We start from the raw sequence: 25901 nt of genomic DNA on the forward strand, positions 1-25901 counted from the left end.
CACCACCAGCCCATCTCCCCTCCCCCCCCTCCTCCACGACCCCTACTACTACTGTCCCCTCCTCACCCCTTCCTCCTGCAGCCGCTTCTCAATTCCCAATTGTTTCCTAGTGACGTCACAAGAGGACCTATGTCGCAAGCCGGGATTTACCCAGGATATTGCTGTGTTCTGGATGAGGGAGTCTAGTCTGTGTACTCAAGGGGTTAAGACATCGCAATCAAAGGATTAAGTCTGTTAAGATACTCAAGATTGTCTGTCTGCCATTCTTTCCCTTTCAGTAAATATGGTTTTATAACAAGTGAATTCCAACGGTAGTGTCAGTGCCACTCTGCTCGTTATAACTGTACTCACAAACGAGCAGCGTCTTTGTAACGATTGGTGGCGTCTCTGTGGGAGTCTTGTGCCACTTTCAGCTACCGTCTTTCTGTGTTGTGGCTTTGAAGAGTTCACTTGTTGATCTCCTGTCGTCAGCTAAGGGGAAATGGTCGACGTAAGCTGCACCTAAGCTAAGCTGACTTGATTTAACCTAACCTAACCTAAGCAAATTGGCTAGGTTGCGACAAAGTCTATAGACCTTGATTTGTGAGTCTCCAGGAAACCATTGTACCCACGTGCGCACTCTCTCTCTCTCTCTCTCTCTCTCTCTCTCTCTCTCTCTCTCTCTCGTGCCAGTGGGTAAGACAACACACTGTCACTCGTCTCATGGGTGGGGAAACACACCTGAGAGCCAGTGCCACGCTATTTACACAGGTTCCAGGTCAGGTTTTTTCTTCAGAGTTGCCCTGGACTGGTAGCTAATTATGTACCCCTTTACACAAAGCGTTTACAGCATCAAACAGGGAAGCATGCGGGGTTCATGCTTGCCTTCTTGTTTTGTCATTACTACTACTACTACTACTACTAATAATAATAATAATAATAATAGCAATGAACATAACGAGATTGTGTGTGTAAACCAACAGGAGTCACACAAGAAACAAACAAAGGTTCCTCAAAGCTGTAGTGTTAACCCTTGACGTCCCTGAGCCACAGTAAACAAAGTCCTGTGCCAAGACTTGAATTTTGACGAGTTTATTCTACGTCAGGTGCATCCCCCTACGCCGTGTCCAGTAGCCCAGGTAACTTAATCCACCAATCAGGATATGGATCACCTCAAGTTTATCACCCCCCCACAGAGCTTATTTCACCTGATGATTAAACACCCTAGTGCTACCTGTGGTCGGGGGTTAGGCTAGGTTAGCTAAGGTTATGTATGGATGTTTCTACTCGATGTCAGAGCTATTTACTATCACTTAATTTACTTGTCTTGTTTACTCTGGGGACATAGTGTCTCCTGAGTGAACAAATACACGTGTCCCCAGAGTGTACATACACGTGTCCCCAGAATGAACAAATACACGTGTCCCCAGTGTATACACACACGTGTCCCCAGAATGAACAAAAACACGTTTCCCCAAAGTGAACAAACACACATGTCCACAGAGTGAACAAAGTCACGTGCCCCAAGAGTGAACAAAACGTGTCTCCAGAGTGAACATAACACACGTGTCCTTAGAGTGAACAAGACACCCCACACCCATCATTAATTACTCATTACCAGCAGGTAGTCGTTCCACCACAAGTGACACACCTGATGTGTCACCTCCAGTCTACACCATTATTATTCTAACAGTGGCACACACATTACTGTATATACCTTTGTGTGTGTGTGTGTATGTGTATTAAAACCTGGGAAAATTTAATGGGAAAAAATAACACAGACCAAGGTAGGAAGGAGCCTTTAGAGACCATGACAAAAAATAAAACTTTAAAATAACATTCTTGGGTAATAAACATTCTTCCGAGCAAAGACTGAATGAGTGGAAAATAGCTTTAGTTTTAGTGTTAAAATGTTGGCCGTTGAAGGTTATCGAGTCCTGGTTATAATTTTTTGTGGTGGGTGTGAGGTGGTGGACTGCCTAGCCAGTGAGCCTCAGGCCTGGATTCTAAAATGGCTCGCTCATGCGTTGAAGCTTCGCCGTAACTGGTGATATAAGAATACACCTTACTGGTTGACTTGCACTAAAGCATAAAATATGACACCCACAATACCATCATAATTACAGTGAGACTTACCCACTTTACTTCACATAGGGTATATACTTAACAATGTTTCCAAGAATTGTGTAGATTCATTCTGGTTCAGCACTACGCGAACCTACCTAATGAAGGTAGGAGTCTCTGTATACAGTTGACATAATTTCTATGTTTGGGCTTAAATCAACCAGTTAAGGTACACTCTTACATCATCAATTACGAGAAATTTATAAACAGACTCTCACAACCGTCTTGCATCACACACACCATTACAACAGAATCCTTTTCATGTGTTTATTCGATGCATTTTCAACGGACGTACAGCTCTAGCTCACCCATGTATTGATCTTTAATGTACAGTTTATATTCTTAAATCATGTGGGTAAATAAAGTTTCAGTAAAAGTGGAAGAAGGAGTGACAGAAGGGAAGGTGTGAGTGTCAGAGAACGAATGGATTTAAGGTGTGAAGGTTCTCAAGGATGGCGAGGGAGGGCAACTAACGAGGGAAGCCTGACTCAAAAGATTTATTAAATTAAGTATTACGACACAGAGGGAAGCTTCAGTGGTGAGGTCACGTAGAGGAAGCTCACCATTGAAACTCAACACTGCGTTAAATAAAATACATTTAAGAATCACTGAATTAGGTTTCCCCAACAGTAATTCGAATTTCTCATCATCCCTCTTACGTCTCTCCCCTTCCTCATCTTGTCTTCTTCCCTTCTGTTATTCCGAGGATGTCACAAACCAGCCACTAAGGTCATCCCAAGGTAACCTTACTACTAGCGTGGCACCTGGTCAAGGCTATTGTCTTCCCCCCAAAGTGTGTTGCCGCCACCACTGGACCCGACCCCTGGACCCGACCCCTGAACCACATACTTCACCACACCAAGCCTCACCATCAACTACCCCCTCATCTTAAATTACATATCTCATCATTTCTTAACCCTTCACCAACAAGAGCCAACTCCTTATCACTGAGTTATACCCTGAGCTTCGATGCCCTGTGGAAGCGTTTGAGAATAGTGGGTAGAGGGACGAGTGGCTGAAACATGACGGGGAATCAACAGAACCTGAGACCAGATCCTCTAAGGTTCGTAGTTTGTACTGTGATCCTGGTTGACTTAAACTAAATACAGAAATTACATAGAGAATCTTTGAAAAAATCTGTAGTTTGTGTGGCGCCGGTAGTGTTAAATACCTCATCTAGAGTCTGTAATCTTGGTGCTATTTTTTATGTTTAATTCGTGGTTTAACTGAAGTCATCCAATTAGATAACATTGATACAGCTTCAGTTACGAGCATTATTCACCGTAAGAGCCTGTGACTGTGGATCGTATAAACGGAGTCTCGACGTTCTAAACGGTACCGAGACTTGAGCGAGTGTCTAGCTAAAGGTCAAGGGTACTTGCCGTAACTCCTTGATGGTCACAAATGCGGGCTGGCTCATGGCGGGGGTATGTGGACCAACTGGTGTTCTCTTCGTAGATGATATATAACAATTGAGAGCCACATCACGCGCGTGTGTCAATGTGTGTATGTCAGCTTTTTTATGATGAGAACGACCCAAGCACCACCACGCACCTTTATTTATGCTCACTCAGGAACACACCCTCTGTCAACAACAACCTCCCTCCCACACACTGTCAGGGCATGTCCACCCTGGTGTTACGTGAATCACTGCGACGGTGACAATGACGATACACACATGTGGAAAATATTCTGAAACAGAAAGTAAAGTTTTCCCCTATTCCCAAAAATACGGCAATAGGAAATATGTTTGCACTCAAGGTTTAGGAGGGAGATAGGAAGAAACTGGTTCACAAATAGGGTGGTGGACGAGTGGAACAAGCTTACCAACGTTGTAGTAAGTGCGGGAACTCTGGAAAGTTTCAAAAGGAGGCTAGATAGATTCATGGATGATAGAGAGTGGTAGTAACTCTCGACAGGAGCTGCCATGCACAGGCCAACCGGCCTATTGCAGACTCCTTATTTTCTTACGTTCTTATATCTGTACATTCTCGTCAAACCCGTGCCAGCCTCGCTTCAAGGCCGCTCTCTCAATATACTGGGACATTTACGCAATTACTTTTATTCCATAAGGACTTAACATATATAAGGCTCCATTTCGCCCATATAGAGATAAACTAGACCATCAGTAAACGCCTCTCTTGTATGTGTTGGCTAATGAAACTTTAAAACGGTGATTGTTTCAGCGTCTCATGGCTTGACTACGCTTCAACAGTATTGTACTTTGTCAACTCTGCCTTGAGGCGAATTTTTTTTACAGAACCACAAAAGTGATAGTCTCTACCTGCTGATGTATGTTGCCATACCTGCTGCTGCATAATACCACACCTGCTGCTGTATAATGCCACACCTGCTGCTGCATGATGCCACACCTGCTGCTGTATGTTGCCACACCTGCTGCTGTATGATGCCACACCTGCTGCTGTATGTTGCCACACCTGCTGCTGTATGATGCCACACCTGCTGCTGCATAATGACACACCTGCTGCTGCATAATACCACACCTGCTGCTGTACGAATAACCACATCTGTCGTTACATGACGTCACACTGTTACTACGAGATGCCACAAATGTGCTACATAAACCACACCAGGTGCTACAACTGCTCTACTGACGACACACATTATAATCCACACCTGCTGGTACAACTGTTCAACGTTACTGACTCACATTATCAAGAGTACCAAGGCCAGAGGCTGAGGCACGTGATGTGTATGACTCCATCAAGTAGCTGAAATCTTCTTCAATAACGACACTGCCACTGACACTCAACCCATTGTATTCTGACGACCTGACTCTCGAAGGTCAAAGGTCAGGGGTCAAGATGTGGGAGTATGGATGGGAACACTTCACGGTAGATAGTGATTCAGGCTGCTGTTAACTTTCACTACTTTGGAAACACTTTACGATAGACACAATAAACAAAGCCAACAGTGAGGACAAAACAGCCTTCAAACCTTTACCAATATCCGTTATCTATGCTTCATGGTCTTACAGGTGAGAGGTATTGGGACCAAAACTAAATTTCTCCAATTTTTCTTCGTATTATAGTATTTTTCTTGATATTTGTTAATGACATAAACTTAAAACAAACAACAGTGTTCACCAGCTATAAACAAAAGCTATACTTAACCACACAATATATACCTAAAAAAAAAAACCCTGAATGAATAATATATTTACAGTGAACTTTCATAACTGTTACGCATATAAAAAGTAACATAACAGTTATAAATGTTCAGTGGCTGTCGGCTGTAGTGTCGCTACGGTTACATGTACGCTTTCTTTCTTTTAATAATTAACACCATTTTTCTATCCTAAGAAAAAGTCACTTATATAACGAAAACACTAAAAATGACTGATATTGGTGGTGTAGCGTCATGACTCGATAACAATGGACAGTAAGGAAGACAAAATGGTCGAACCTTAGTCGATAAGTAAATTCTCAATAGCTAACACTAAGACAGTAAGTTATTATCTTATCCTTACATTAACTCTCATAACAAGTGTCCATCATACATCAACACGAGACACCCACACCCCGCGAAAACCTGTCACAACACACTGCCAGCGACACCTCCCATACTGTCATAAGTCATTAACACCTGCCACAGTCACCAACACCTGCTGTATGATCACCAACAAGACAGCCACCTCACATCACAACTTGTGCAGGTGCCCAGTCGTCCCCTATAACGTCACCGTAACAGAAAATGTGGATTATTTTACCATTTTCTCCACTCCCTCATCCTCATAATTACAGGTGAGAAGATCATAGCCTGGGAGGGGCGGTGGGGGGAGTCATGCATAAAACAACAAGGTCCATCAACAATGCCTGGTAATGACAAACAACTATGATGACTCGACTTTATCTCTCATGACTAATCCGAGGAATGTGAGATAATGAATAGAAAAGAGGAAGACAGGTGACGAGGTGCGACTGCTGCTCCATCCTACTCGGCTACACCTCTTCCTTCCCGCCCAGTCGTCTCAACCTCCTGGTTCTATTATAGGGATCTCGGTGGTCCTCTCGAGACAATGGATGACTTCTTCTGGTGACTGTTAAGCAGCCGGGGAGATGTACTGCGGCGCTGTAGAGTACTGAACAGAAAACCATACACACACACACACACACACACACACACACACACACACACACACACACACACACACACACACCTAAGCTATAACACTAAATCACAGTAAATATGCAAACACCCTTGAACTAAATCCATCCAAGCTGATTAGATGTCGGGGTCTAAAAGGTGAGGCTAGTGACGCTTTTACACACAACGCAAGATCTGTACAGCCGTAATTAAGCGGTGGTGTGCAGCGGCGGTAGCGGGCTGGGTGCAGGAGAGGGTACATACAAATGAGGAGGAGCGTGCATGATCCGAGGCAGGGCGCTAACAGAACAAGTTGTAGGATAATAATGATAATAAATCGTGGTGCAGGAAGGAGCAGGGTGTCACACAGGGAGACGCAGAGGGTGTCACACAGGGAGGGGCGGGGTGTCACACTAAAAGGCGCAGGGGTGTCACAGGGAAGTGCGCCAGGTGGCAGCTCCGATGTGAAAGACGAAGACCGCATGGATTACACCACATAGAGAATACTATCAACTCGGCATTGCCCGGGAAGCTGTTGATCAGGTAACCTAACTGGTTCACGGCGGATTATACCAGTCAATCCCAAACACCTTATGAGGAGATAACAGACAAATAATTTTAGAGCGAACCCTGACTTTTATCACAGAGAAAAAAAAATCGTGTGGACTTAATTCAGGAAGTAAGTCAATGAAAGATCATAACAAGACCAACTAAAAAAATAGAAACTACCATAAGCTATTACAAAAATCAGGTTTCAATACTAAGAAATTTTATTCAAGTCATCTTCAACAGGAATTCAAGAGCTTGCATTATACAGTACAGTACTTTACACCGGATACAACAACAGATCTCAAGCTACTCATCCTAACACTCGCTGCATGTCGTGTTCTATATGTAAAAACAATGTATACAAAATTTTGAAAGAGGAAAACCTGTGGGGTCAAATACACCAGTAGAGCGTTGTTGCTATTGTGACTGTCATATCTCAAAGGTTTCGCTAAAGCATACATAAAACGTCTAAAATGTCACTTGAACACTTTCACAGACTCTACCTCAACATGGTCTCTTCTCTTGGTATCAGTTAGAAGATAAATATTATTTTACAAAAACTGCGGGAATCTGGATACGGGCCAGTGGTACGTGTTGTGTATTGAGCCACCCTGCTGCGCACTGTTTCCTCCTCCCTCACCACACCAAGACGTTCATTTTTAAGCTCTTTCAGCTAAAACTCTACAGCTGAAAAATATGAACGAAAATCCTGTAATTAATGTATATGACACACCCACAATTACCAGTTTATATAATCAATAAACTAAATTATCTTTGAGCGATAAGCCGTAGGTATAATGGACCAATTAAAATACGCTACCGTATTACCGCTCTTTAATTATCGGCTACAAGATATTCTACTATCAATTTGAATCTAAAATTTTATAGGTTTTTCTTGTATTTATTTTTTATTGCTCACTGTTAGGTTCTAGTATAACAGTATTTGCTTTCCTATCTGACTAGCCTTGGGCGTCGCCTACATTGTAAGAGCCACTATGGACACCCCTCAACCCTTTCACCAAAGAATCTCTAGTTGCATGAAATTATTCTCAGATTTACGTTGGAATTGTAGAATCTTTCGCTCTGGTGAAATTGTCCACGCCAATGATCCTCTATTACAAACTATATACACGTTTGGCTACCATTAGACTTTGTAAACTCCATACAGGTTGTTGTTTATTGGAGGAACAGCTACGTCGCACAGGCAGACTAGCGGCTATTTTTCTTCAATGTTTCATGTACTCTATTGTAATTGCACCTTTATCTGAAAAAATATATATAATTGATGTAACTTTTCACGGGCCTAGCCTCGTAGCTAACTATACTGTATGTATGGCTGTCAATTATACTCGTATAATCTCCATTAACCAAATTGGAGATGGATTTTGCAAGTACATCTACTTTGATAAGAAGGTTATTTCTCCCCCTCTCAATAAAAGCGAGCTAGTTAAGTTATCAGCTTGGTAGGGTACAGTGGTCAGTGACAGCAGGTTTAATCCACACTGTTTTCCCTCATATGGGGAAAGTGGCCGAGTTTCACTACATGACATTGATAGAAGTGGCGACAGTAGTTTCACTCGAGGTAAACCAAGAACTGTCTCATACACAATAATATATTACTATCATTTCAAATTTTCTAACCATGCACTCGCAGTTTACTATGAAAAAAAAGTGGATTGTAGCGTGCAGATTTTTTACAATATACATCTTGTTTTGGATATTAGACGTGCAATGCCATTGGACATTCTCTGTGTGGTGAATTACTTATGAGGTGGGTGCTAATAAACACGTGAAATTCATAATAAACTAACCTGTTCCAAGAGTGTATACTGGAAAACAACATAAGTGTATTAGAATGGCACAGACAAATGTCATAACATCACAATACATACAGGAAGTTTACAAAGCCCGATAATGTTTGTGTTTAGTCTCTCAATGTTTGTGTTACCAAGCCCTTGACGTATGTGTTTATAGTCCCTTGATGTTTATAGTTGGAGTACCTTGATGTTATATGTTTCCAAAGTCCCTTTAGGAAGTAACACATTGCACTCGAAACACGGGGATGGATATAATTTTGTACATAACTATATTCTTCACCAAGGACACACACTTACAAGAGGACTTTTTAAGAACACGTCACAGCCGTCCGTAATAATGCACAGCGACACAGGCTCTCGTCTCCTCAGTGTGTGTGTGTGTGTGTGTGTGTGTGTGTGTGTGTGTGTGTGTGACGCACGTCCGGGAGCCGTTACATTCACCTAACCTAATTTAGTTAATCTAACGTAACCTAACCTTATCTAACCTAACGTAACCTAACCTTATCTAACCTAAAAATTCACCTAATCTAACCTAACAAATCACCTAATCTATGGTAAGAACCTTAACCTAAGCCCACAAAAGTGTATCTTAACTTGACAAAAACCTAATCTAATTTAACAAAAAATAAATACATCACCTACCATACAAAAATACCTAAGAAAAAGTTAACCTATAGCCTAACCAAACCCATCCAAGTCTATAAAAAACCTAACCTGATAAAAAATTAACACTAACCTAAACCAATCCAACATTGCAACAAAAATAACCTGAACTAACCGAACCTAACAAAATCTAACCTAACCAAACGTACCCTGGCAAATATCCAACCCAACAAAACTACAAAAATAACTTCAAAAATATCTAACCAAACAAAAATTTCACTGTAAAACCTAAACAACATCAAATTTACACCAACTGGCTAACTGTAATATGACGGCGTCAGACTATAATTCCATAAAATAGTAATTCCAGCTTGGTTAAGAACACGCTAGGCTAACTTGTCTCGCCCTCCCTCCCTCCACTCCTCTCTCCTGTCGACCTCAACCTAGTCTCGTTTTCTTTGTTCTCTCAGTCAGTTTCCTTCCATTATGAACGATCCTTGTGCTATATCCTCTTCCTGCTATCCTACTCCTTTCCCTTCCTCACAGGTGACCTCCAACTCTCTCTTCTGCCAGACCACAAGAACTAATCTAATCCTGCCATCGCTCTACCCTCACAAACTCTCTCCTATAATATTTAAAAGTTCATCCTTCTACTTAACCCTAATTGTCTTCCCTTTTCTATTTATTCTACCCCTTTGTCCTTCTAAGTCTCTTTCTCATCCTTCTTTCTGGCCCTTCACATCATGTCTATACAGTATTCTATGGCCCCTTAAACATAACAAATACCCAATGCTCAACAGCGTGACATGTTGTACTCTATCGTCGCAGGTGAGGTGTGTATTGTGTGGGGTTTGTTTTATGCACTGCGGAGTGTAAGTTAAGTCTGGGATGTACACCTTAGTGTGGTATTTCGATGAGGAGGAGGAGGGGGGAGGAAGGGGGGTTGAAAGGGTCCATCAAACAATGACTGTCCAACATCCCGAAGAGACGGAGCCTTCAGACGCCAGCAGACCCTGTGACGCCCGCCCACCCACCATACACACTACGACCACTCTCACTTACACCAACTTACCCACTTAATAGAGAATCTGGTGTAAACATACCAGATCAGGGCTACTGCTAAGGTGCAGGAAGTGAGTGACTTACCGGTGAAGGAGGCCCAGTTGGGGGAGGAAGCTGCTGCGACGGCTGCCACGAAGGCAAACAGTGTGAGCAGCGCACCCCCAGCTGACAAACGGAGCCCTCGTCTGTCCCGCTCCATCCTGACATCCTAGCGGCACCCAACAGGAGGGCGCCCTGAAGCCTTGATGCCTCCAGCAGGGAGGCCTGTTTGTAGGCGTCGCAGCAGCAGCTGGTGCATGTGGCTATACTGGTCAGATTATACGGCCTCCGTTAATCACCGTTCACTTCCTCTACACACTGTTGAACACAACTTATTTCACTAAAAAAAGGCACAGTTTTTTATTTGATCAGCCACTTTATCAGCTATTCACTTTAAGGTTTATTAGACCTTTTGGTTCACTGTATCACTGGTTATTGCAGTTCTTCACTAAATCTTATCAACCAATCCACATTACCACTTTCTTCAACCCGCAACATGCACGGGGATAAAGTAAAATCCTTTATCGTGGTTGGGTGGAGGAGAGAGATTGTTAGCCCTGGTGCAGCAAGGTGGAGGCAGGGTGGGCACGGGGCTGGCCGGTCACGGGGTACATTCCTCTTAGTAATTGACGCAGGTACACTCAAGGTCAACACGCCTCCACTCTCATATTCTCCATCGGTGTGACACTTCGACCCTGCAGAAAGAAAAAATAATCAATCCATCGTACTATATTCCTGTATTTTGACATGATGATTCATAATATTCTTCATTGTGTTCAAAGATCATGGCAAAAGGCAATGAGGAGTGCGTTTCTGTATCGCGGCTGTCAGTAAAAAGAAAATATTGGTTAGGCGCGTGTTGACCAGGTGCAGCCAGAACTTGACTTATTGATATATAGTATGTTATTAATCCTTGAACAGTGTGTGTGTGTGTGTGTGTGTGTGTAAGTGAAAGGTGGTGACACACATACCAATCAGTTTCGTACATAACTTGGTAGCAACGTGGACTGACATAACGAGGAAGGAGCTCAACTTGTCAACAAGCTTATTGTCACGTTCCTCGCTATTATAGACACAACTCACTAACATCCATTCCCTCCACATTCCTCCTAAACTCCTCCTCACTGTGACCATCAGTCGTATCGCTTGCGGCGGTGCAGGTACAGTTTTCTCATGTTTTCAAGTCAATTAGATTTACAGCACTGCGTCAGTTTTTCACACAATAAAAAACTTTGATAATAGTGAGTGGAGACAACACCTCAGGGTCAGCCTATAAGAAATATCTCAAATTATGAAATTCCACGACCAGCGGGATGCCTTGCCTCCTACATCATTGCCTTGGGTAGTGCCCTTACACCCTGCTGAGAGCCCTAAATACCCTTAGACCCCGCAGAGGGCCCCTGGCAGCCTTGGGTGCTGCAACCACGGCGTAGATAACATATTCAGCTCAAACCCTGTTCAACACAAGAGTTTAGTCCAGCTGACAAGCGTATTTGCGTAAGACGAGTTTTAATTATCCCAGGAATACCATGTACTTAAAATAATCCTAGGATTATTTTTTAATAATCCCTTAATTATTTCAAATAATCTCAGATAATTTAACCCTTAGCCCTGTAACTTATAATAGTGTTGGTTTGTTTGGGTCCGCAATTTTTAAATTAGTTTTTACTCCTATATATCTTTGGTGCATATTAACTAAAATAAAAATAAAAAATAAACCCAGAACCACACCAGCCGGGGTAAACTTTAATTTATCGACCGAGTCGTGCCCACAGTATATGAAAACAAATGCTTTTAACTCCAATATCTCAGTTCACGCAGTTTATAGTTACAGCTCCATATACCGACAGTTCATTGGTCCCTAACCTAAGCTACCTTACAACTTAATTTAATCTAACATTACCTAACTTGTTTACTCACCTTAAACTAACCCTGGTTTGCTAAAATGTATACACAATCTAGCGTAAACAACGCAACATTATCAAACCTAACCAAGCCTAATGTAACCGAATCTAATCTAATCAAAACAATTAATAATTAAATTTAATTTGCTCTAACCTACCAACTTTACCTATACTAAGTTATCTAAACCTACATCCTAACCTTACTTAACCTATCGTAATCTAGAAATTAACCAAACCTAATTTATCCTAAAACTTCAGGCCTAACATAACCAAACCAAACCAAACTTCCTTAAAAAAGTACACTCGCCTAATCTAACACCAAATCTAACATAACCACGTTTAAAACTAATTTAACCTACAGTAAGTTAACTTTGAATAAAACTTAACCTAAAAATTATCATAAAAGTAAGTTTACCTAACCTTCAGACAACGAATAGCCTAGTTCTCACACCACGATCTCCTTAGCTTATATCAATTCCTCAGCTCACGCACAGTTTCCATTATCTGGTCACATTGAGCTTGGCTGCTCATGGCGTGAGGGGGGGAGACAGTCTTCGAATCAATGATTTTCGTCAATAGCGGCCACGTCAGCAAGAGCAGCAGGAAAGCCGTACGTAAAACTAGCGCAGCGCCACCCACGAGTATAAAACTAGCACAGCGCCACCCACTAGTATAAAACTAGCACAGCGCCACCCACGAGTATAAAACTAGCACAGCGCCACCCACGAGTATAAAACTAGCACAGCGCCACCCACGAGCATAAAAACCAGCACAGCGCCACCCACGATATAAACCAGCACAGCGCCACCCACTAGTGGCATAAAACCAGCACAGCGCCACCCACGAGTATAAAACAAGCACAGCCACCCACGAGTATAAAAACTAGCACAGCGCCACCACTTTAAGTATAAAACTAGCACACAGCGCCACCCACGAGTATAAAAATCAGCACAGCGCCACCCACGAGTATAAAACTATATCAGCGCCACCCACTAGTATAAACCAGCACAGCGCCACCCACGAGTATAAAACTAGCAATAGCGCCACCCACTAGTATAAACCAGCACAGCGCCACCCACGAGTATAAAACAAGCACAGCGCCACCCACGAGTATAAACTAGCACAGCGCCACCCAATTAGTATAAAAAACTGTTACCAGCGCCACCCACGAGTATAACAGAAGCATTAGCGCCACCCAGCACTAGTATAAACTAGCACAGCGCCACCCACGAGTATAAAAACTAGCACAGCGCCACCCACGAGTATAAAACAAGCACAGCGCCACCCACGAGTATAAATCTAGCATTGAAGTTGCCACCCACTAGTATGCTAAAAACCGACAGCGCCACCCACCAGTATAAAAACTAGCACGCGCCACCCACGAGTATAAAACAAGCACAGCGCCACCCACGAGCATAAAAAAACCAGCACAGCGCCACCCAATGAGTATAAAAAACAAGCACAGCGCCACCCACGAGTATAACCAGTTAGACAGGCGCCACCCACTAGTATAAGCAAACCAGCACAGCGCCACCCACGAGTATGTAACCAGCACAGCGCCACCCACTAGTATAAGGCAAAAACTAGCACAGCGCCACCCACGAGTATAAAACAAGCACAGCGCCACCCACGAGTATAAAACTAGCACAGCGCCACCCACGAGTATAAACAAGCACAGCGCCACCCACGAGTATAAACCAGCACAGCGCCACCCACTAGTGAGGTAACCAGCACAGCGCCACCCACGAGTATAAACTAGCAGCGCCACCCACGAGTATAAAAACAAGCACAGCGCCACCCACGAGTATAAACCAGCACAGCGCCACCCACTCAGTATAAAAACTAGCACAGCGCCACCCACGAGTATAAAAACACAATAGCGCCACCCACGAGCATAAAACTAGCACAGCGCCACCCATAATTAGTATAAACCAGCGCGGCGCCACCCACGAGTATAAAACTACACAGCGCCACCTAATGAGTATAAAAACAAGCACAGCGCCACCCACGAGTATAAAATCCAGCACAGCGCCACCCACTAGTATAAAACTAGCACAAAGCCACCACGAGTATAAACCAGTACAGCGCCACCCAATTAGTAGTATAAAACTAGCACAGCGCCACCCACGAGTATAAAACAAGCACAGCGCGCTACCCACGAGTATAAAACTAGCACAGCGCCACCCACTAGTATAAAACTAGCACAGTTACCCACGAGTATAAAACTAGCACAGCGCCACCCACTCAGTATAAAACCATATTGTGCCACCACGAGTATAAAACTAGCACAGCGCCACCCACGAGTATAAAACTAGCACAGCGCCACCCACTAGTATAAAACTAGCACAGCGCCACCCACGAGTATAAAACTAGCGCTAACCACATGTGTCAAGTTACCACACCGCCGTCCAAGTAAAAGATGGGGTTAAAATTTAACCGTTAAATATAGGTGATATAACTAAGGTAATTAAACTATCAAATCAGGAGCGAACATATACTCGTATTATATACCAATGGTCTTAAATTAAATTCAGATCTAGATGGCAATTAGATATACATTACAGCACCGTCCACATGCGAAAATCTAGCCCAGCTTTAACTTAATCTAAATACCAGAGCTATCTCGACCTAACTAAAGCTATCCTGATCTAATCAAGAGATATCCTGGCCTAACCAGATATTCTGGTCTAACCAAAGCTATCCTGACCTAACCAGAGCTATCCTGGCCCAACCACAGCTATACTGACCCAACCAGAGCTATCCTGGCCAGACCAGTAACTACCCACACCTAACCAGTTATTTTAACTATCCTAACCTCAGCAAAACTAACCTAACCTAACCAAAGCTACCTTTTCCTAACCAAAGTTATCCTAACCTCAGCAAAGCCATCCTAACCTAGCCTAAATTATCCTAAGCTTAACCAAAGCTACCAAGCTCCAGCCAAAACTATCCTGGCTTAACCAAAATTACTCTGGGATTGTTAGGTTAGACTACGTTAGGTTCGAGTCATTTGATTAAGAAATATAAATGCAATGGCTTAGCTGTCCTGGTGCCGGTATTTTTTTATCATCACTGGCCACCTTACTTAGCACCCCATGTTTGCGTGTTTAATTGGTGACCTGAAAAAAGTCACAGAAGAAAAGTCACAATTTCGGCTACGTTAGGTGACATTTTTACTGCTACCTTTTTCCCGTGATTTTTTCTTAAGTTCATTTAATTTGATCCGTGTCTCTGTTTAGTTCCTTATTTATAATATGTTAGATTAGTATTAATATTTTAAATTCCGCATTTTATCGTAGTTGCATAATAGTAATCCCTAATAATACATCGAGGTACCTGCTTGTTACCGTTCTTACTCGATATGTGACGAAGGTTATACGCACTACTGAGCGCGCGAACAAGGGCGTATCAAGGAATAACCCCCCCCCCAAAAAAAAAAATCAGAAGTGTCAATTTGTTACAGGCGCTGTAAATCAACTCAAGGTCGTCCAGTTTTAAAACTTAGTAAGGATAACGAGAACACGAGTGAGTAAAACAGTAAAAACTGTAGCTATTATCGAATTTACCACCAGTGACATTGCAACGCCCATAAGGCAAAGAATGATAATTAAATGTAAACTGAACTAATTGAACACAAATAAACTAACCTAAATGTGGTTGTTTAAGACTACAGGGGCTACTTTATCAGCCATGACATGACACATTTTAAGACCTATACGTGATGCCGTAAGCGACATAAAGTTAAGCTCTTCCAACACATGGTTGAGTACACTACACAAAATAGCCGGACTGGTGAGATGACATGTGGCGAGGAGGATAGGGAAGGTACTAAGGATGTGAGTAGGTAAGAAAATTAGAAAGAAAGTAGGCGAGGAAATATGTAAATCAGATTGCAAGGTAGTAAATTGTAAAAGTAAAAATATTAAGACAGTAATAAATGGGGAACTAGGCAAGTTAATAAGTGAATAAGAAATATAATTAATCAGAAAGTAGATATGAAAGTAAGTACAGGCGAAGGTGAATCATACCTTGGAGCACTCTCAAGTCTGGCGCCTGAGGTAGCCTAGCTGGCTGAGGTGACGCCATCATCAGCGTGTTTTATTATGAGACAAGTTGCAAGTGTGGAAATTACCCATCGTTTATTTTCAATTGCTCTTTGAAACAACTACAGTATATCATCATCAGAGTAAAGAAAAGGTTGAGAAATAAAAAAAAAACACGTATCCTATATTACAACACGTGCAATTTCGTATCGTGTGCAGTATTTTTAAATCTCTTTTTATTTAAATGTATGACGTATCTTTTAAAACGTCATTCAGAATAAACGATATGGATTTCTACGCTAATCTTTTTCAATTTATGATTATATATATATATATATATATATATATATATATATATATATATATATATATATATATATATATATATATATATATATATATATATGCTGATAACCACAAGGAAAGAAGAAAACACGAAGTTCCCAAGCGCTTTCGTGTAATTCACATCTTCAGGGGTGAGTACAGTCTGTACTCACTCACCCCTGAAGATGTGAATTACACGAAAGCGCTTGGGAACTTCGTGTTTTCTTCTTTCCTTGTGGTTATCAGCATATACCTGGATCACGCGCAACTATAGAGAGAGACTTTCATTTTCAACTTCAGATTACTATCAAAGGTTCGGCGTATGCAGAAAGTGATAAATAAGAAAAATTTGGAGACTTGGAAACTTAGAGAAGGTTTGGTGGAGCTGATTGTTACGCTGAGGTTGTCAGTGGAAACCTTTTGGAAGAGCCGAGGAGAATTTCTCCTACTACAGAGGATGTGGCGGGCAGACAATACAACAAGGTCAGGGCACGTGGAGAATGATGGGGAGGATGGGGGTGAGTGAAAGCAGTGAAGAGAAGGTGTAAAGTACCGATGATGGTGGAATAAGCAAAAAGTGTTGAGAGTGACTCGTCCAGGAAGGGAGGGTCGAGGATGATGCAAGTCAAGGAGGTGTGATGTAACTAATACCATTGCTGCCATCATTATCACCACTCCTACCATTATTACAATCACCATCATCATCATCATCACAGCCATCACCATAATTACAATCATTACACAATCTATAATCATCGCCATTACAACCACCACATCACAACTCCATTACCATTACAGCTTCCAAACTACACCTGTTTAACAGTACATTCGCTTACTACACCCTACACCCTACAACACACATACACCAGTGGTACAGTAACTACACTCTAAACTGTACTGAACACACGCCAGGTTTCCTTCATTACATTCCTACACCCAAAAATATGCAGACTACACCCCCCAGTGGACTCCAAACGGGTACACCCTAGTCGAATTCCTCTTCAACCTCAAAATGAACATACCAATAGTGACAGTACACCCTTACACACAACAGCACGCCCCGCTACACTCCATGGCTACACCCTCTCATAGGTCCGGCACTCGCATGGGCCCCGTGACGTCACATCCGGTTGGGCGGTGACGTCACACGACCTTGAGATATCTGGGTCATCCATTGTTTGGTGGTTTAAATGTCTCCAAATCTATTTAAATGGCGTTTACCTCAATTTACCTATTTTTTTCTTAGTAAGAGTGAGTTTCCTGTGGATGCTGTGAGCCTCCTGTGAGTGATGTGGTGAACTAGATATTGGTTTTAATCTTTATCAGGCATCCAAGCACATTCACTCAAACGTCTGTACACGCGAGCGCCCTTTGATATATGTCAGGGGTGGGTGGCTGCTGGAGAACACACACACACACACACACACACACACACACACACACACACTTTGAACCTGTGATAGGATTCATTCAGTTGCATTTGACAAAGATCCCTCACACACGAAGGAAACACAGCCACTAGTCACATCGTAAAAGATATGCAGTAAGGAGCTAAAATGAACCAATAAATAAACACACGCTGGTACAACAAATACAAAACATACAGGAAACACGGACAATTAAAGACAAAATATACCATAATAGCAGGAGTCTTGGCAGAACAATAAACAAGACATTATGAAGTGAACAATGAGAAACACAAAGGACCAAAGGAAGGAGAAACACACCACAGTATCATTACAATTATGTTCCTGTGACACAACATCCGTGAATCAACACACTCCTATTGTGCCTCATATAGCTATTATAGTTAGCTGGAAAGAACTGGATACACAATCTTTGAATTCTATAATAAAAGTAAAATAATTCAACAACTTCGACAAAGTTTGCTGCTTCCTCTTCAGAAACCTCACGAACTGACCATTGGTGAATTCCGATGGGAAAAAATCGCAAAGGAACCTGTAATTACGTCTGATTTCCGGCCCATCATGGTCGCTCCTCGGCATGATTGTTGCATTTGTCTAGGCGGCACAATAGCTGACTGTATGTATGTAACCTGCAGTGAAAACCACAGTCTAGGCAACCCAACGGCGCCAGACCACAAGATACGAGGCTGCCTGTGTAACTGTAAGTGGCCCTCCCTCATAGTCGTGAATACTAATAATAACAGAAGAAGAAGTTGAGGGTATGGGTGCTGATTCCCTTCACAGCCATAGACAAAACGAGTCTTCAATTCATAAAGCACGGAAAGAAAATATTATCTCGTCCCGTATATTGTTGGGTAACATCCATAACCAGTTCTCATGAATATTCATATCTGATTGTTCGAGTTATGGCATTCACACACACACACACACACACACACACACACACACACACACACACACACGAACAAAAATTATCTTTCTTTCTCTACATAAACTAGCAAATGATTTCTCGTTGCTGACAGAAAGGTTTAATAAAAATATTACACTTCCAGGCTCGTGGACCCTAAACCCCGAATTATTAATGAGGACAAGGCACGCGTCGGTCCCAAATCGCATGTATAATAAACTTCTTCGCTGGTCATAAAGCGAGGCAGAATCAGTCACGCCAGGCAAGAGCGGTCACAGACTTGGGGAAAGGGAGAACTTCACAAACAAGGTGAGCGGTCACACACAGGGAAGAACAGCGGATATAACGCTTCAGAAAGTGGTCACAAACGAGGGGTAATCATGCCATAAGTGATCACTACCACCGCTCCTCCTCCACCAGTACTACACTCCAAAAGCTTATTTAGCGCGGTCACCTAACTGCTTCTTCCTCGCCTCAGTGTTGAATGACGTTGCAGGCAGCAGACTAATGGTTGTGGTGTGACCGTGTGTGTGTGTGTGTGTTGAGGAGAGGTCCACCATATCGCTTTCCCGACAGTGTGTATGAAAGAGCAGTTGACTATCTTCCCTTCTACGCGTTTGTGAGAGACCATCTCTTCACACCTGTGTATTGTGTACGAGACGTTCGGTAGTCTTGATGTTCAGTTCCCCAGGTTGCCTGTCCATAAAAGTTAATATACTGAAGGACATAATACTAGCGAGAATTACAAAGCGTGAAAGTGTAAACAGTAGAAGCACACTCTTGTAGATGGCGACTCGGCTAGACGATGTAGTGGTTGCAACACTGAACACGTGTGAACCCTTGGAGCTGCAGGCAGTGTGGCTCAGTGAACGGTGTTTTAGAATTCTGATACTGGAATCATGACTAAACAGGATCGGGATTCACTGAGATTCTGTATATTAAATTTGTCTCCTAACAGGCACTAGGTAAAGTCATGGAGTTAACATAAATTTTATGCCATTTTGGACGTTATTTTAAGCTTAGATCCACTTGTTAGGTCCGTTCTTACTCGGTAAATTTCACTTATTGTTCAAGGCTGTCTCAGAACTGGCCACTTTTCCCTTTTATTGTTGAGTTCTTTTTAATCTTCCTTGTGGCGTGTTTCGTGGCTGCTATTGGACTTCAGGCCCTAGAGACAGCATCGACCCCCTGAATTGGCGCCTCGAGTTGTTACTTCTGCATCACTGCTAACCACAGTATCCAAAACTCCTCACAAAATCCAAGTCCCTCGGCAAAGACAAAGCTTGACAGCTTGCACGACAACATGAGGGTCCAGAGTGAAACTGTTTTGGCCTTGAGGTCTTCCTCACCTCCCCCAGCCTACGGTCCTGACACACTCAATTTCTTTAATTTCTAAGAGGTACATTGTAAGACTCCATCACCTGTGTCTGGTACTTAATAACCCTGGCAGTTGAAGAACCTAAATTAACAACATAATTTACCTACGTCTAAGTTGAAGAGCTGCCTCATGGAGTCCATCTTCCTCAACACAGTGTGTGTTACTAGTAAATGCTTAAATGTCATGGGAGGGTAACGACTGGAGTTAGCCTAGCACCTGGGGCGACCACTGTCTCACTATCTCCTCAGTTCACAATATTAATCGGTGAGAAGAACAACTGAAGGTGATACTGTCTCACTGTCTCCAAACTTTTTAAATGTCAACAATTAAAAATCAATATACCTGTATACTCGTACTTTCTCTTTACCTTTGCCTTCTCTATACCTATATTTGTACGTCTTTGTCGGAGTGTTCAGTAGTCATGACATGTGACAGCCAGGGTTCAGCCATAGAGGTTCGCATGGTGAACATTTCTCGTAACTGAGGACGTGCGAGAACACATAAATGGCAGACTTAAGATAAAACACAAATATAACGTCCGAAAACTACATCAAAATTACTCCTTGACCTGACTAGGTTCAATCACTTAACATCAACTAAAAAGACAAATTAAGTACATAATAATTTCTTAAAGTTCTCTCCGTTATTCTTATGCTGTAGCTTAATATATGTTGACGCGTGCACAAAATCCCCGAGTCCTGTGTTGGTGAGATGCTGAGACACAATGTTTCACCCATCGTATATTCCACATAATAGATGATGTATGATTGTGCCTGACGTTGACTTAAAAATAAAAACGACCAAAATTACCATGAAAATTTAATAAGAGTTTCGAATCAGCGAGGTCTCACTTTACTGCTTATTTGTTATTTCTGGGAGGTTAGTGCGAGGTGCGACAATTGGATCACGTGACGATTATATTATCCACCGTATCGCTCACCTAAACCCCAGGTGGCGTTGGGGTTTTAAATAATCAGGTGAAATAAGTTGGAGTGCTTAACCTTCACGTGATCCCGACAAATTCATTTTAATAACTGTACACACGCACGCCCACACCCGCACCATGGCCACGTCCACTAATGCCAGCCGGATTTAACTCATTTGTACCCCCCCGCTCCAGGTGTGGCGTATACAACTGCGTACAGCCTCTACTGCTGCGTCACTAGGCGCGCCCAATCCACGCCCTCTACTGCTACTCCTTAAGTGTATACTGTCTCTATTAATAACCACTACCCAATACGAACAGTGAATTAATGTGAACACTTATGACTCAATGTGTGTCTTAAAATTCACTTTGTTTAATACCAACAAGTACTCAGTATGTGGAGTTCCCTACTAGTTGTCTCAGTACTTGTTAAATGTCCATCTTCTACAGTGTGTGTTTGTGGGTATTTCTACTAGTTCTACACTACAAGCACTTCCTGTTTGTTACTTTCTACACTTGTATCAGTCCCAGATTATTCCCCCTTTCGCTGAGGCTTCTATAATCTTGATAGATAGATAGATAGATAGGTCGGCAATAGTATTAGACAGACAGATAGATAGACAGGCAGATAGGTATATAGACAGAGAGAAAAAGACTGACTTATCACTGGCTTGCGACACTGAATGAGACTGACATTTTCCGTTGTTTACAGTTCAAACTTAAAAACTGCTAACAACAGTGTGAACATCCCACACTGAAAACTATTTACGATGTTTAGGGTATTGTAACTCCTGCAATAACCACACATTTAGACCAAGACTCATCAAACATCTATTTACACCCCCCCCCCCCTGATGTTTTGTTAGGTGCATTTGATCACCTGAAGATTAGACACCCCAGGTTATTTCACTTGATTAACCTGACCTAAATTGAGCTGAGGATATGGGTTAAATTAGGTTTGGTTAGCGTTGGGGGGGTGTCAATTCATCAAGTGAATTAAGTTGTGGGTGTCTAATCTTCAGGTGCACCGATGCATTCTTCCGCCTTCAGTCACAAGCAATATAATAATCATCTCACTTAACCACTGACAACCTGGACCCTCGACGACACAGGTTAAGCTACCAATAACAATAGTATGTCCTTAATATGTATGCGAAACAAGGTGTGTGGACGGTGTACCTCGGCAACATGTGACCCCCCGCCCGCCTGCAACATCCCCACCACATACTACCTAAGGGTAACCTAGAAATGTTATGCCGCACAAAACAAACAAACACATCCCTCCAACATGCCAAGAATTTATCCATCAGCCAGATAAGGATAGGCGGTCACCATATTAAGCACAAAAGGAGAGAGATTCAACATAACAAAGGTCTATAATTTACTATTTAATTATACCATATTCGGGTCACCTTATTCATAGGTAAGTATACTGTGGTGGTAGGTACTGTTCTATACACTACGGCCAGGAGTAATTATTATGCTCTCTGTGATGTCTCTTAGGCATTAGGCACTCTGGTTCTGCTGTCAGCTGCTTCTTCTTCTCTCCCACACCACCACCACGCCTACAAGGCTACGACACACTACCACACCTACAACACACCACCAGCACCACACCTATAACATACCAGCATCACCAACACACCACCAGCACCTACAACACCTCACGGATTTTTGAAGGAATGTTAAGTGGAAGAAAGTTCACTTATTTCACCTGTAAAATTCATCCAGTACTTGTGTATTTTTCCAAGAGTGATATGAAACAAATATCCCAACACACTCGAATCTCTCACCCTATTCGCACCCATATAACACACACTATCACGTAATGGTGCTTCAATGACGTGGGATGATGTAGTGAAATTAACACACTCTTTCATCTCTCACTGCATCCAGTTCACCAAAATGCACTTCTGTCACGTAGTTCATCGTACAAACACGTAATTTTTGCAAGAGTGATGTTGTCGAGAAGGTCAGATAACTCTCTCCCCCCCCCCCTCTTCCGCGCCTCCTCCCTCACCGCAACCACCATAAACCCCCCAACACTGCACCTCCTCCTCCACCACCAATCCCCCAACACTGCACCTCCTCCTTCATCACATCACCACCATGGAGTCCAAAACCCCCACACACATTCTAAAGACGAACATACCCAATAATTAAAGTTGTTTAAGAACGTACACCAAAACTGAAAATTTACCTTAATTAGATACGTTGTTCATTAGAGGATAATAAAAAGATTGGGAAATGTTTCAAGAAATTCCACACCCATAAATTTGTCTCCCGAACAGGTTTTAAGTGAATGTTTCTGGTTATAATAAGTCTCTCAGTGTGTAACGTTAATGTCTTATGTTCGGTCTGTGTTTTATCTTGAGGTTAGTTGTTAGGGAACGTTCACTACACCTAAGACTTGCATGGCTATTGATCCAAATAATTAACCCCAAGAGAACCTGTTTAGTTTGGCTGATCTTGGTCCGAGGTTAGTCACCACCATCATCTAGTAGTCCAAGGTCAGTCCCTACCATCATCTAGTAGTCCAAGGTCAGCCCCCACCATCCTCTGGTAGTCTAAGGTCAGCCCCCATCACCCTCTAGTCCTCAGCTGACAAAAAAATAAAAAACCGAACCGTCTGGCCAAATCTCGTCACATCATCATTTGTGATGGCCGATAAGTGAATGATTCTTGAGAAACCTAACCTAACCTGAAGCGAGAGTTAGGTTATTAATATTATTATTAATTTTATCATTCAGACAGTTAACCTTCCATATTCCCTCCATTTTCGTGTCATATCCTATCCAACCACAAGATAGTAATTATAACTTTCTCGTTGCAGTCACACACCTGACTTATCGCTCATCTAAAAAGAGAGAGAGAGACAAGTGACTCAACAGGTTTACTTCAGGTGAGAGAGAGAGAGAGAGAGAGAGAGAGAGACTGTCTCCTCACCCTAACTGGTCGTTCTTCCTCATGTCATGAAAAAGCAAAGACAAGGGTTCTTTGATGTCCACTCCCACCATAACCAACACCATCACTACTAGGGTTTCCTTCCCGGGATGAATCCAGGGCGTAAGTGGTTATGTTTTTTCCCGGGAATTTGGTTCAAATCCCGGGATTCTTATTGTTATTCCTTATCTCTGATTTGCACCATGTAAAATTAGGAAAGAGTTCGATGTGTTTGAGGCAACAGGAGAGAGATCACATAATTTAGAGAAACTATTCCAGGCCCTCATCTCAGTACCACCAACTTCAGTCGAAGCCGAAAGGGCACTTTCAGCTGCTGGCCTATTTATTACAAAACTAAGTCAATACTGCAATCAGTGAGCCTTGTTCTGTTTGTGCTTCTTGAGGAGTTATTTCATGAACAACTATTAGTGTGTGCATGGCTTTGTGTGTGCAAATGATTCTATTCCTTTTTTTTCGCAGGTCATTCAAGTGTTGTCTTTAATTTTTTTTTGTAGAGTAGGGCTTCCAAACAGCATAGAATAATTCTTTTTTTATAATGGCTAACTCTGAATGTCATTCCAAATATTATTGAGTTTCTTTTGTGGCTAAAAGAATGAGATTGACTGTTTGTGCTTCTTGAAGAGTTATTTCATGAACAACTTTTGATGTGTGCACGACTGTGTGGCTTGTGTGCACAAATGATTTTATGCTATTATTTTTTTCACAGGTCATTCAAGTGTTCGCTTTAGGTTTTTGTAGAATGTGGCTTCCAAATGGCATTAAATATAGAATTCTTATTTTTTATAATAGCTAACTTTGAATGCCATTCCAAATGTCTGCGAGTTTCTTTTATGGCTAACGGAATGAGATTAATCAAAATTTTGCTTGTTTAACCATATTATGTACCTATTTTTACACCAGTATGCAAGTTAATAAAGAGAACTTTGCTTTAGTGTAATATAATTTATCAAATCATTTGCCCATCAAATAATCTACAGATACTACACTAATGAAGTATAGGGTTAGCATATAGCATTAGTTAGTACAAATATCACCTGATGCGGGAAATCCCGGGATCCCGGGAAATATCCTGGTTTGTCCCAGAATCCTGGGATGCTAAGAAACCCCCAAAACAAGAAACACTAATCACTACCAACACCATAATAAACAATACTATTACCATCACTACCAACACCACATAATCACCATCACTACCATCATCATAACTACCGCCATAAACACCACCACCAAAATTATAATCACCATTACCACCATCACAACACTAACCACTATACCCATCACTCATTAAGACATATACAGTATCTGCTTAACACCTATTGACTGCTGCCACCACTATTATCTACTATACGTAAGTGCTACTACCACCACCATTTAACACCACTATATCACCATATAACCACCACCTCTACTTAACTATCACCACCATCAGCCGCTGGTAACATTTTCACAGGGTTTGCCTTGAGGCTGCCATGGACCAACCTTCCTGCACCACATCCTAGTTTCACCCCCACCACTAGTAGACCACCCCTCCCCCACCAACAGGAGACCCCCCCCCCACCCTTTTTTTTAAGGTGGGGTTAAGGATGGAAGGTATGCTGGGGTTCAAGGCACAGCCAGACATGAAGGATAGAGAAGTCACGGCAGATAGTCGTGGGAGGAAAGGTTGGAAAAGAAGTTTAATGAGTTAAACAGAGGGGGACGACACCCCTTGGTTTACATATTACAGAGTTTGTTGGCTAAATAAACTAA

The 25901-nt window shown here is 42.3% G+C and overlaps 1 protein-coding gene across 2 annotated transcripts in view; it reads right to left on the minus strand.

The window, feature by feature from the left end:
• LOC121876760 overlaps nt 1-25901 on the minus strand; it is a 52925-nt gene that overhangs the window by 22194 nt on the left and 4830 nt on the right. Inside the window, exons 2-3 of one of the 2 annotated variants that reach the window (XM_042382135.1) lie at nt 10326-10975; nt 8571-8588 (exon numbers count right to left, since the gene is read on the minus strand). In XM_042382135.1, coding sequence (XP_042238069.1) covers nt 8571-8588; nt 10326-10440 — 133 coding nt within the window. In that variant the 5' untranslated portion in view covers nt 10441-10975. The remainder of the gene's footprint in view (nt 1-8570; nt 8589-10325; nt 10976-25901) is intronic. The other variant, XM_042382143.1, reaches the window with a different exon arrangement.

Source organism: Homarus americanus, unplaced genomic scaffold, assembly GCF_018991925.1.
Source record: "Homarus americanus isolate GMGI-L3 unplaced genomic scaffold, GMGI_Hamer_2.0 scaffold33468, whole genome shotgun sequence".
NCBI lineage: Eukaryota > Metazoa > Arthropoda > Malacostraca > Decapoda > Nephropidae > Homarus > Homarus americanus.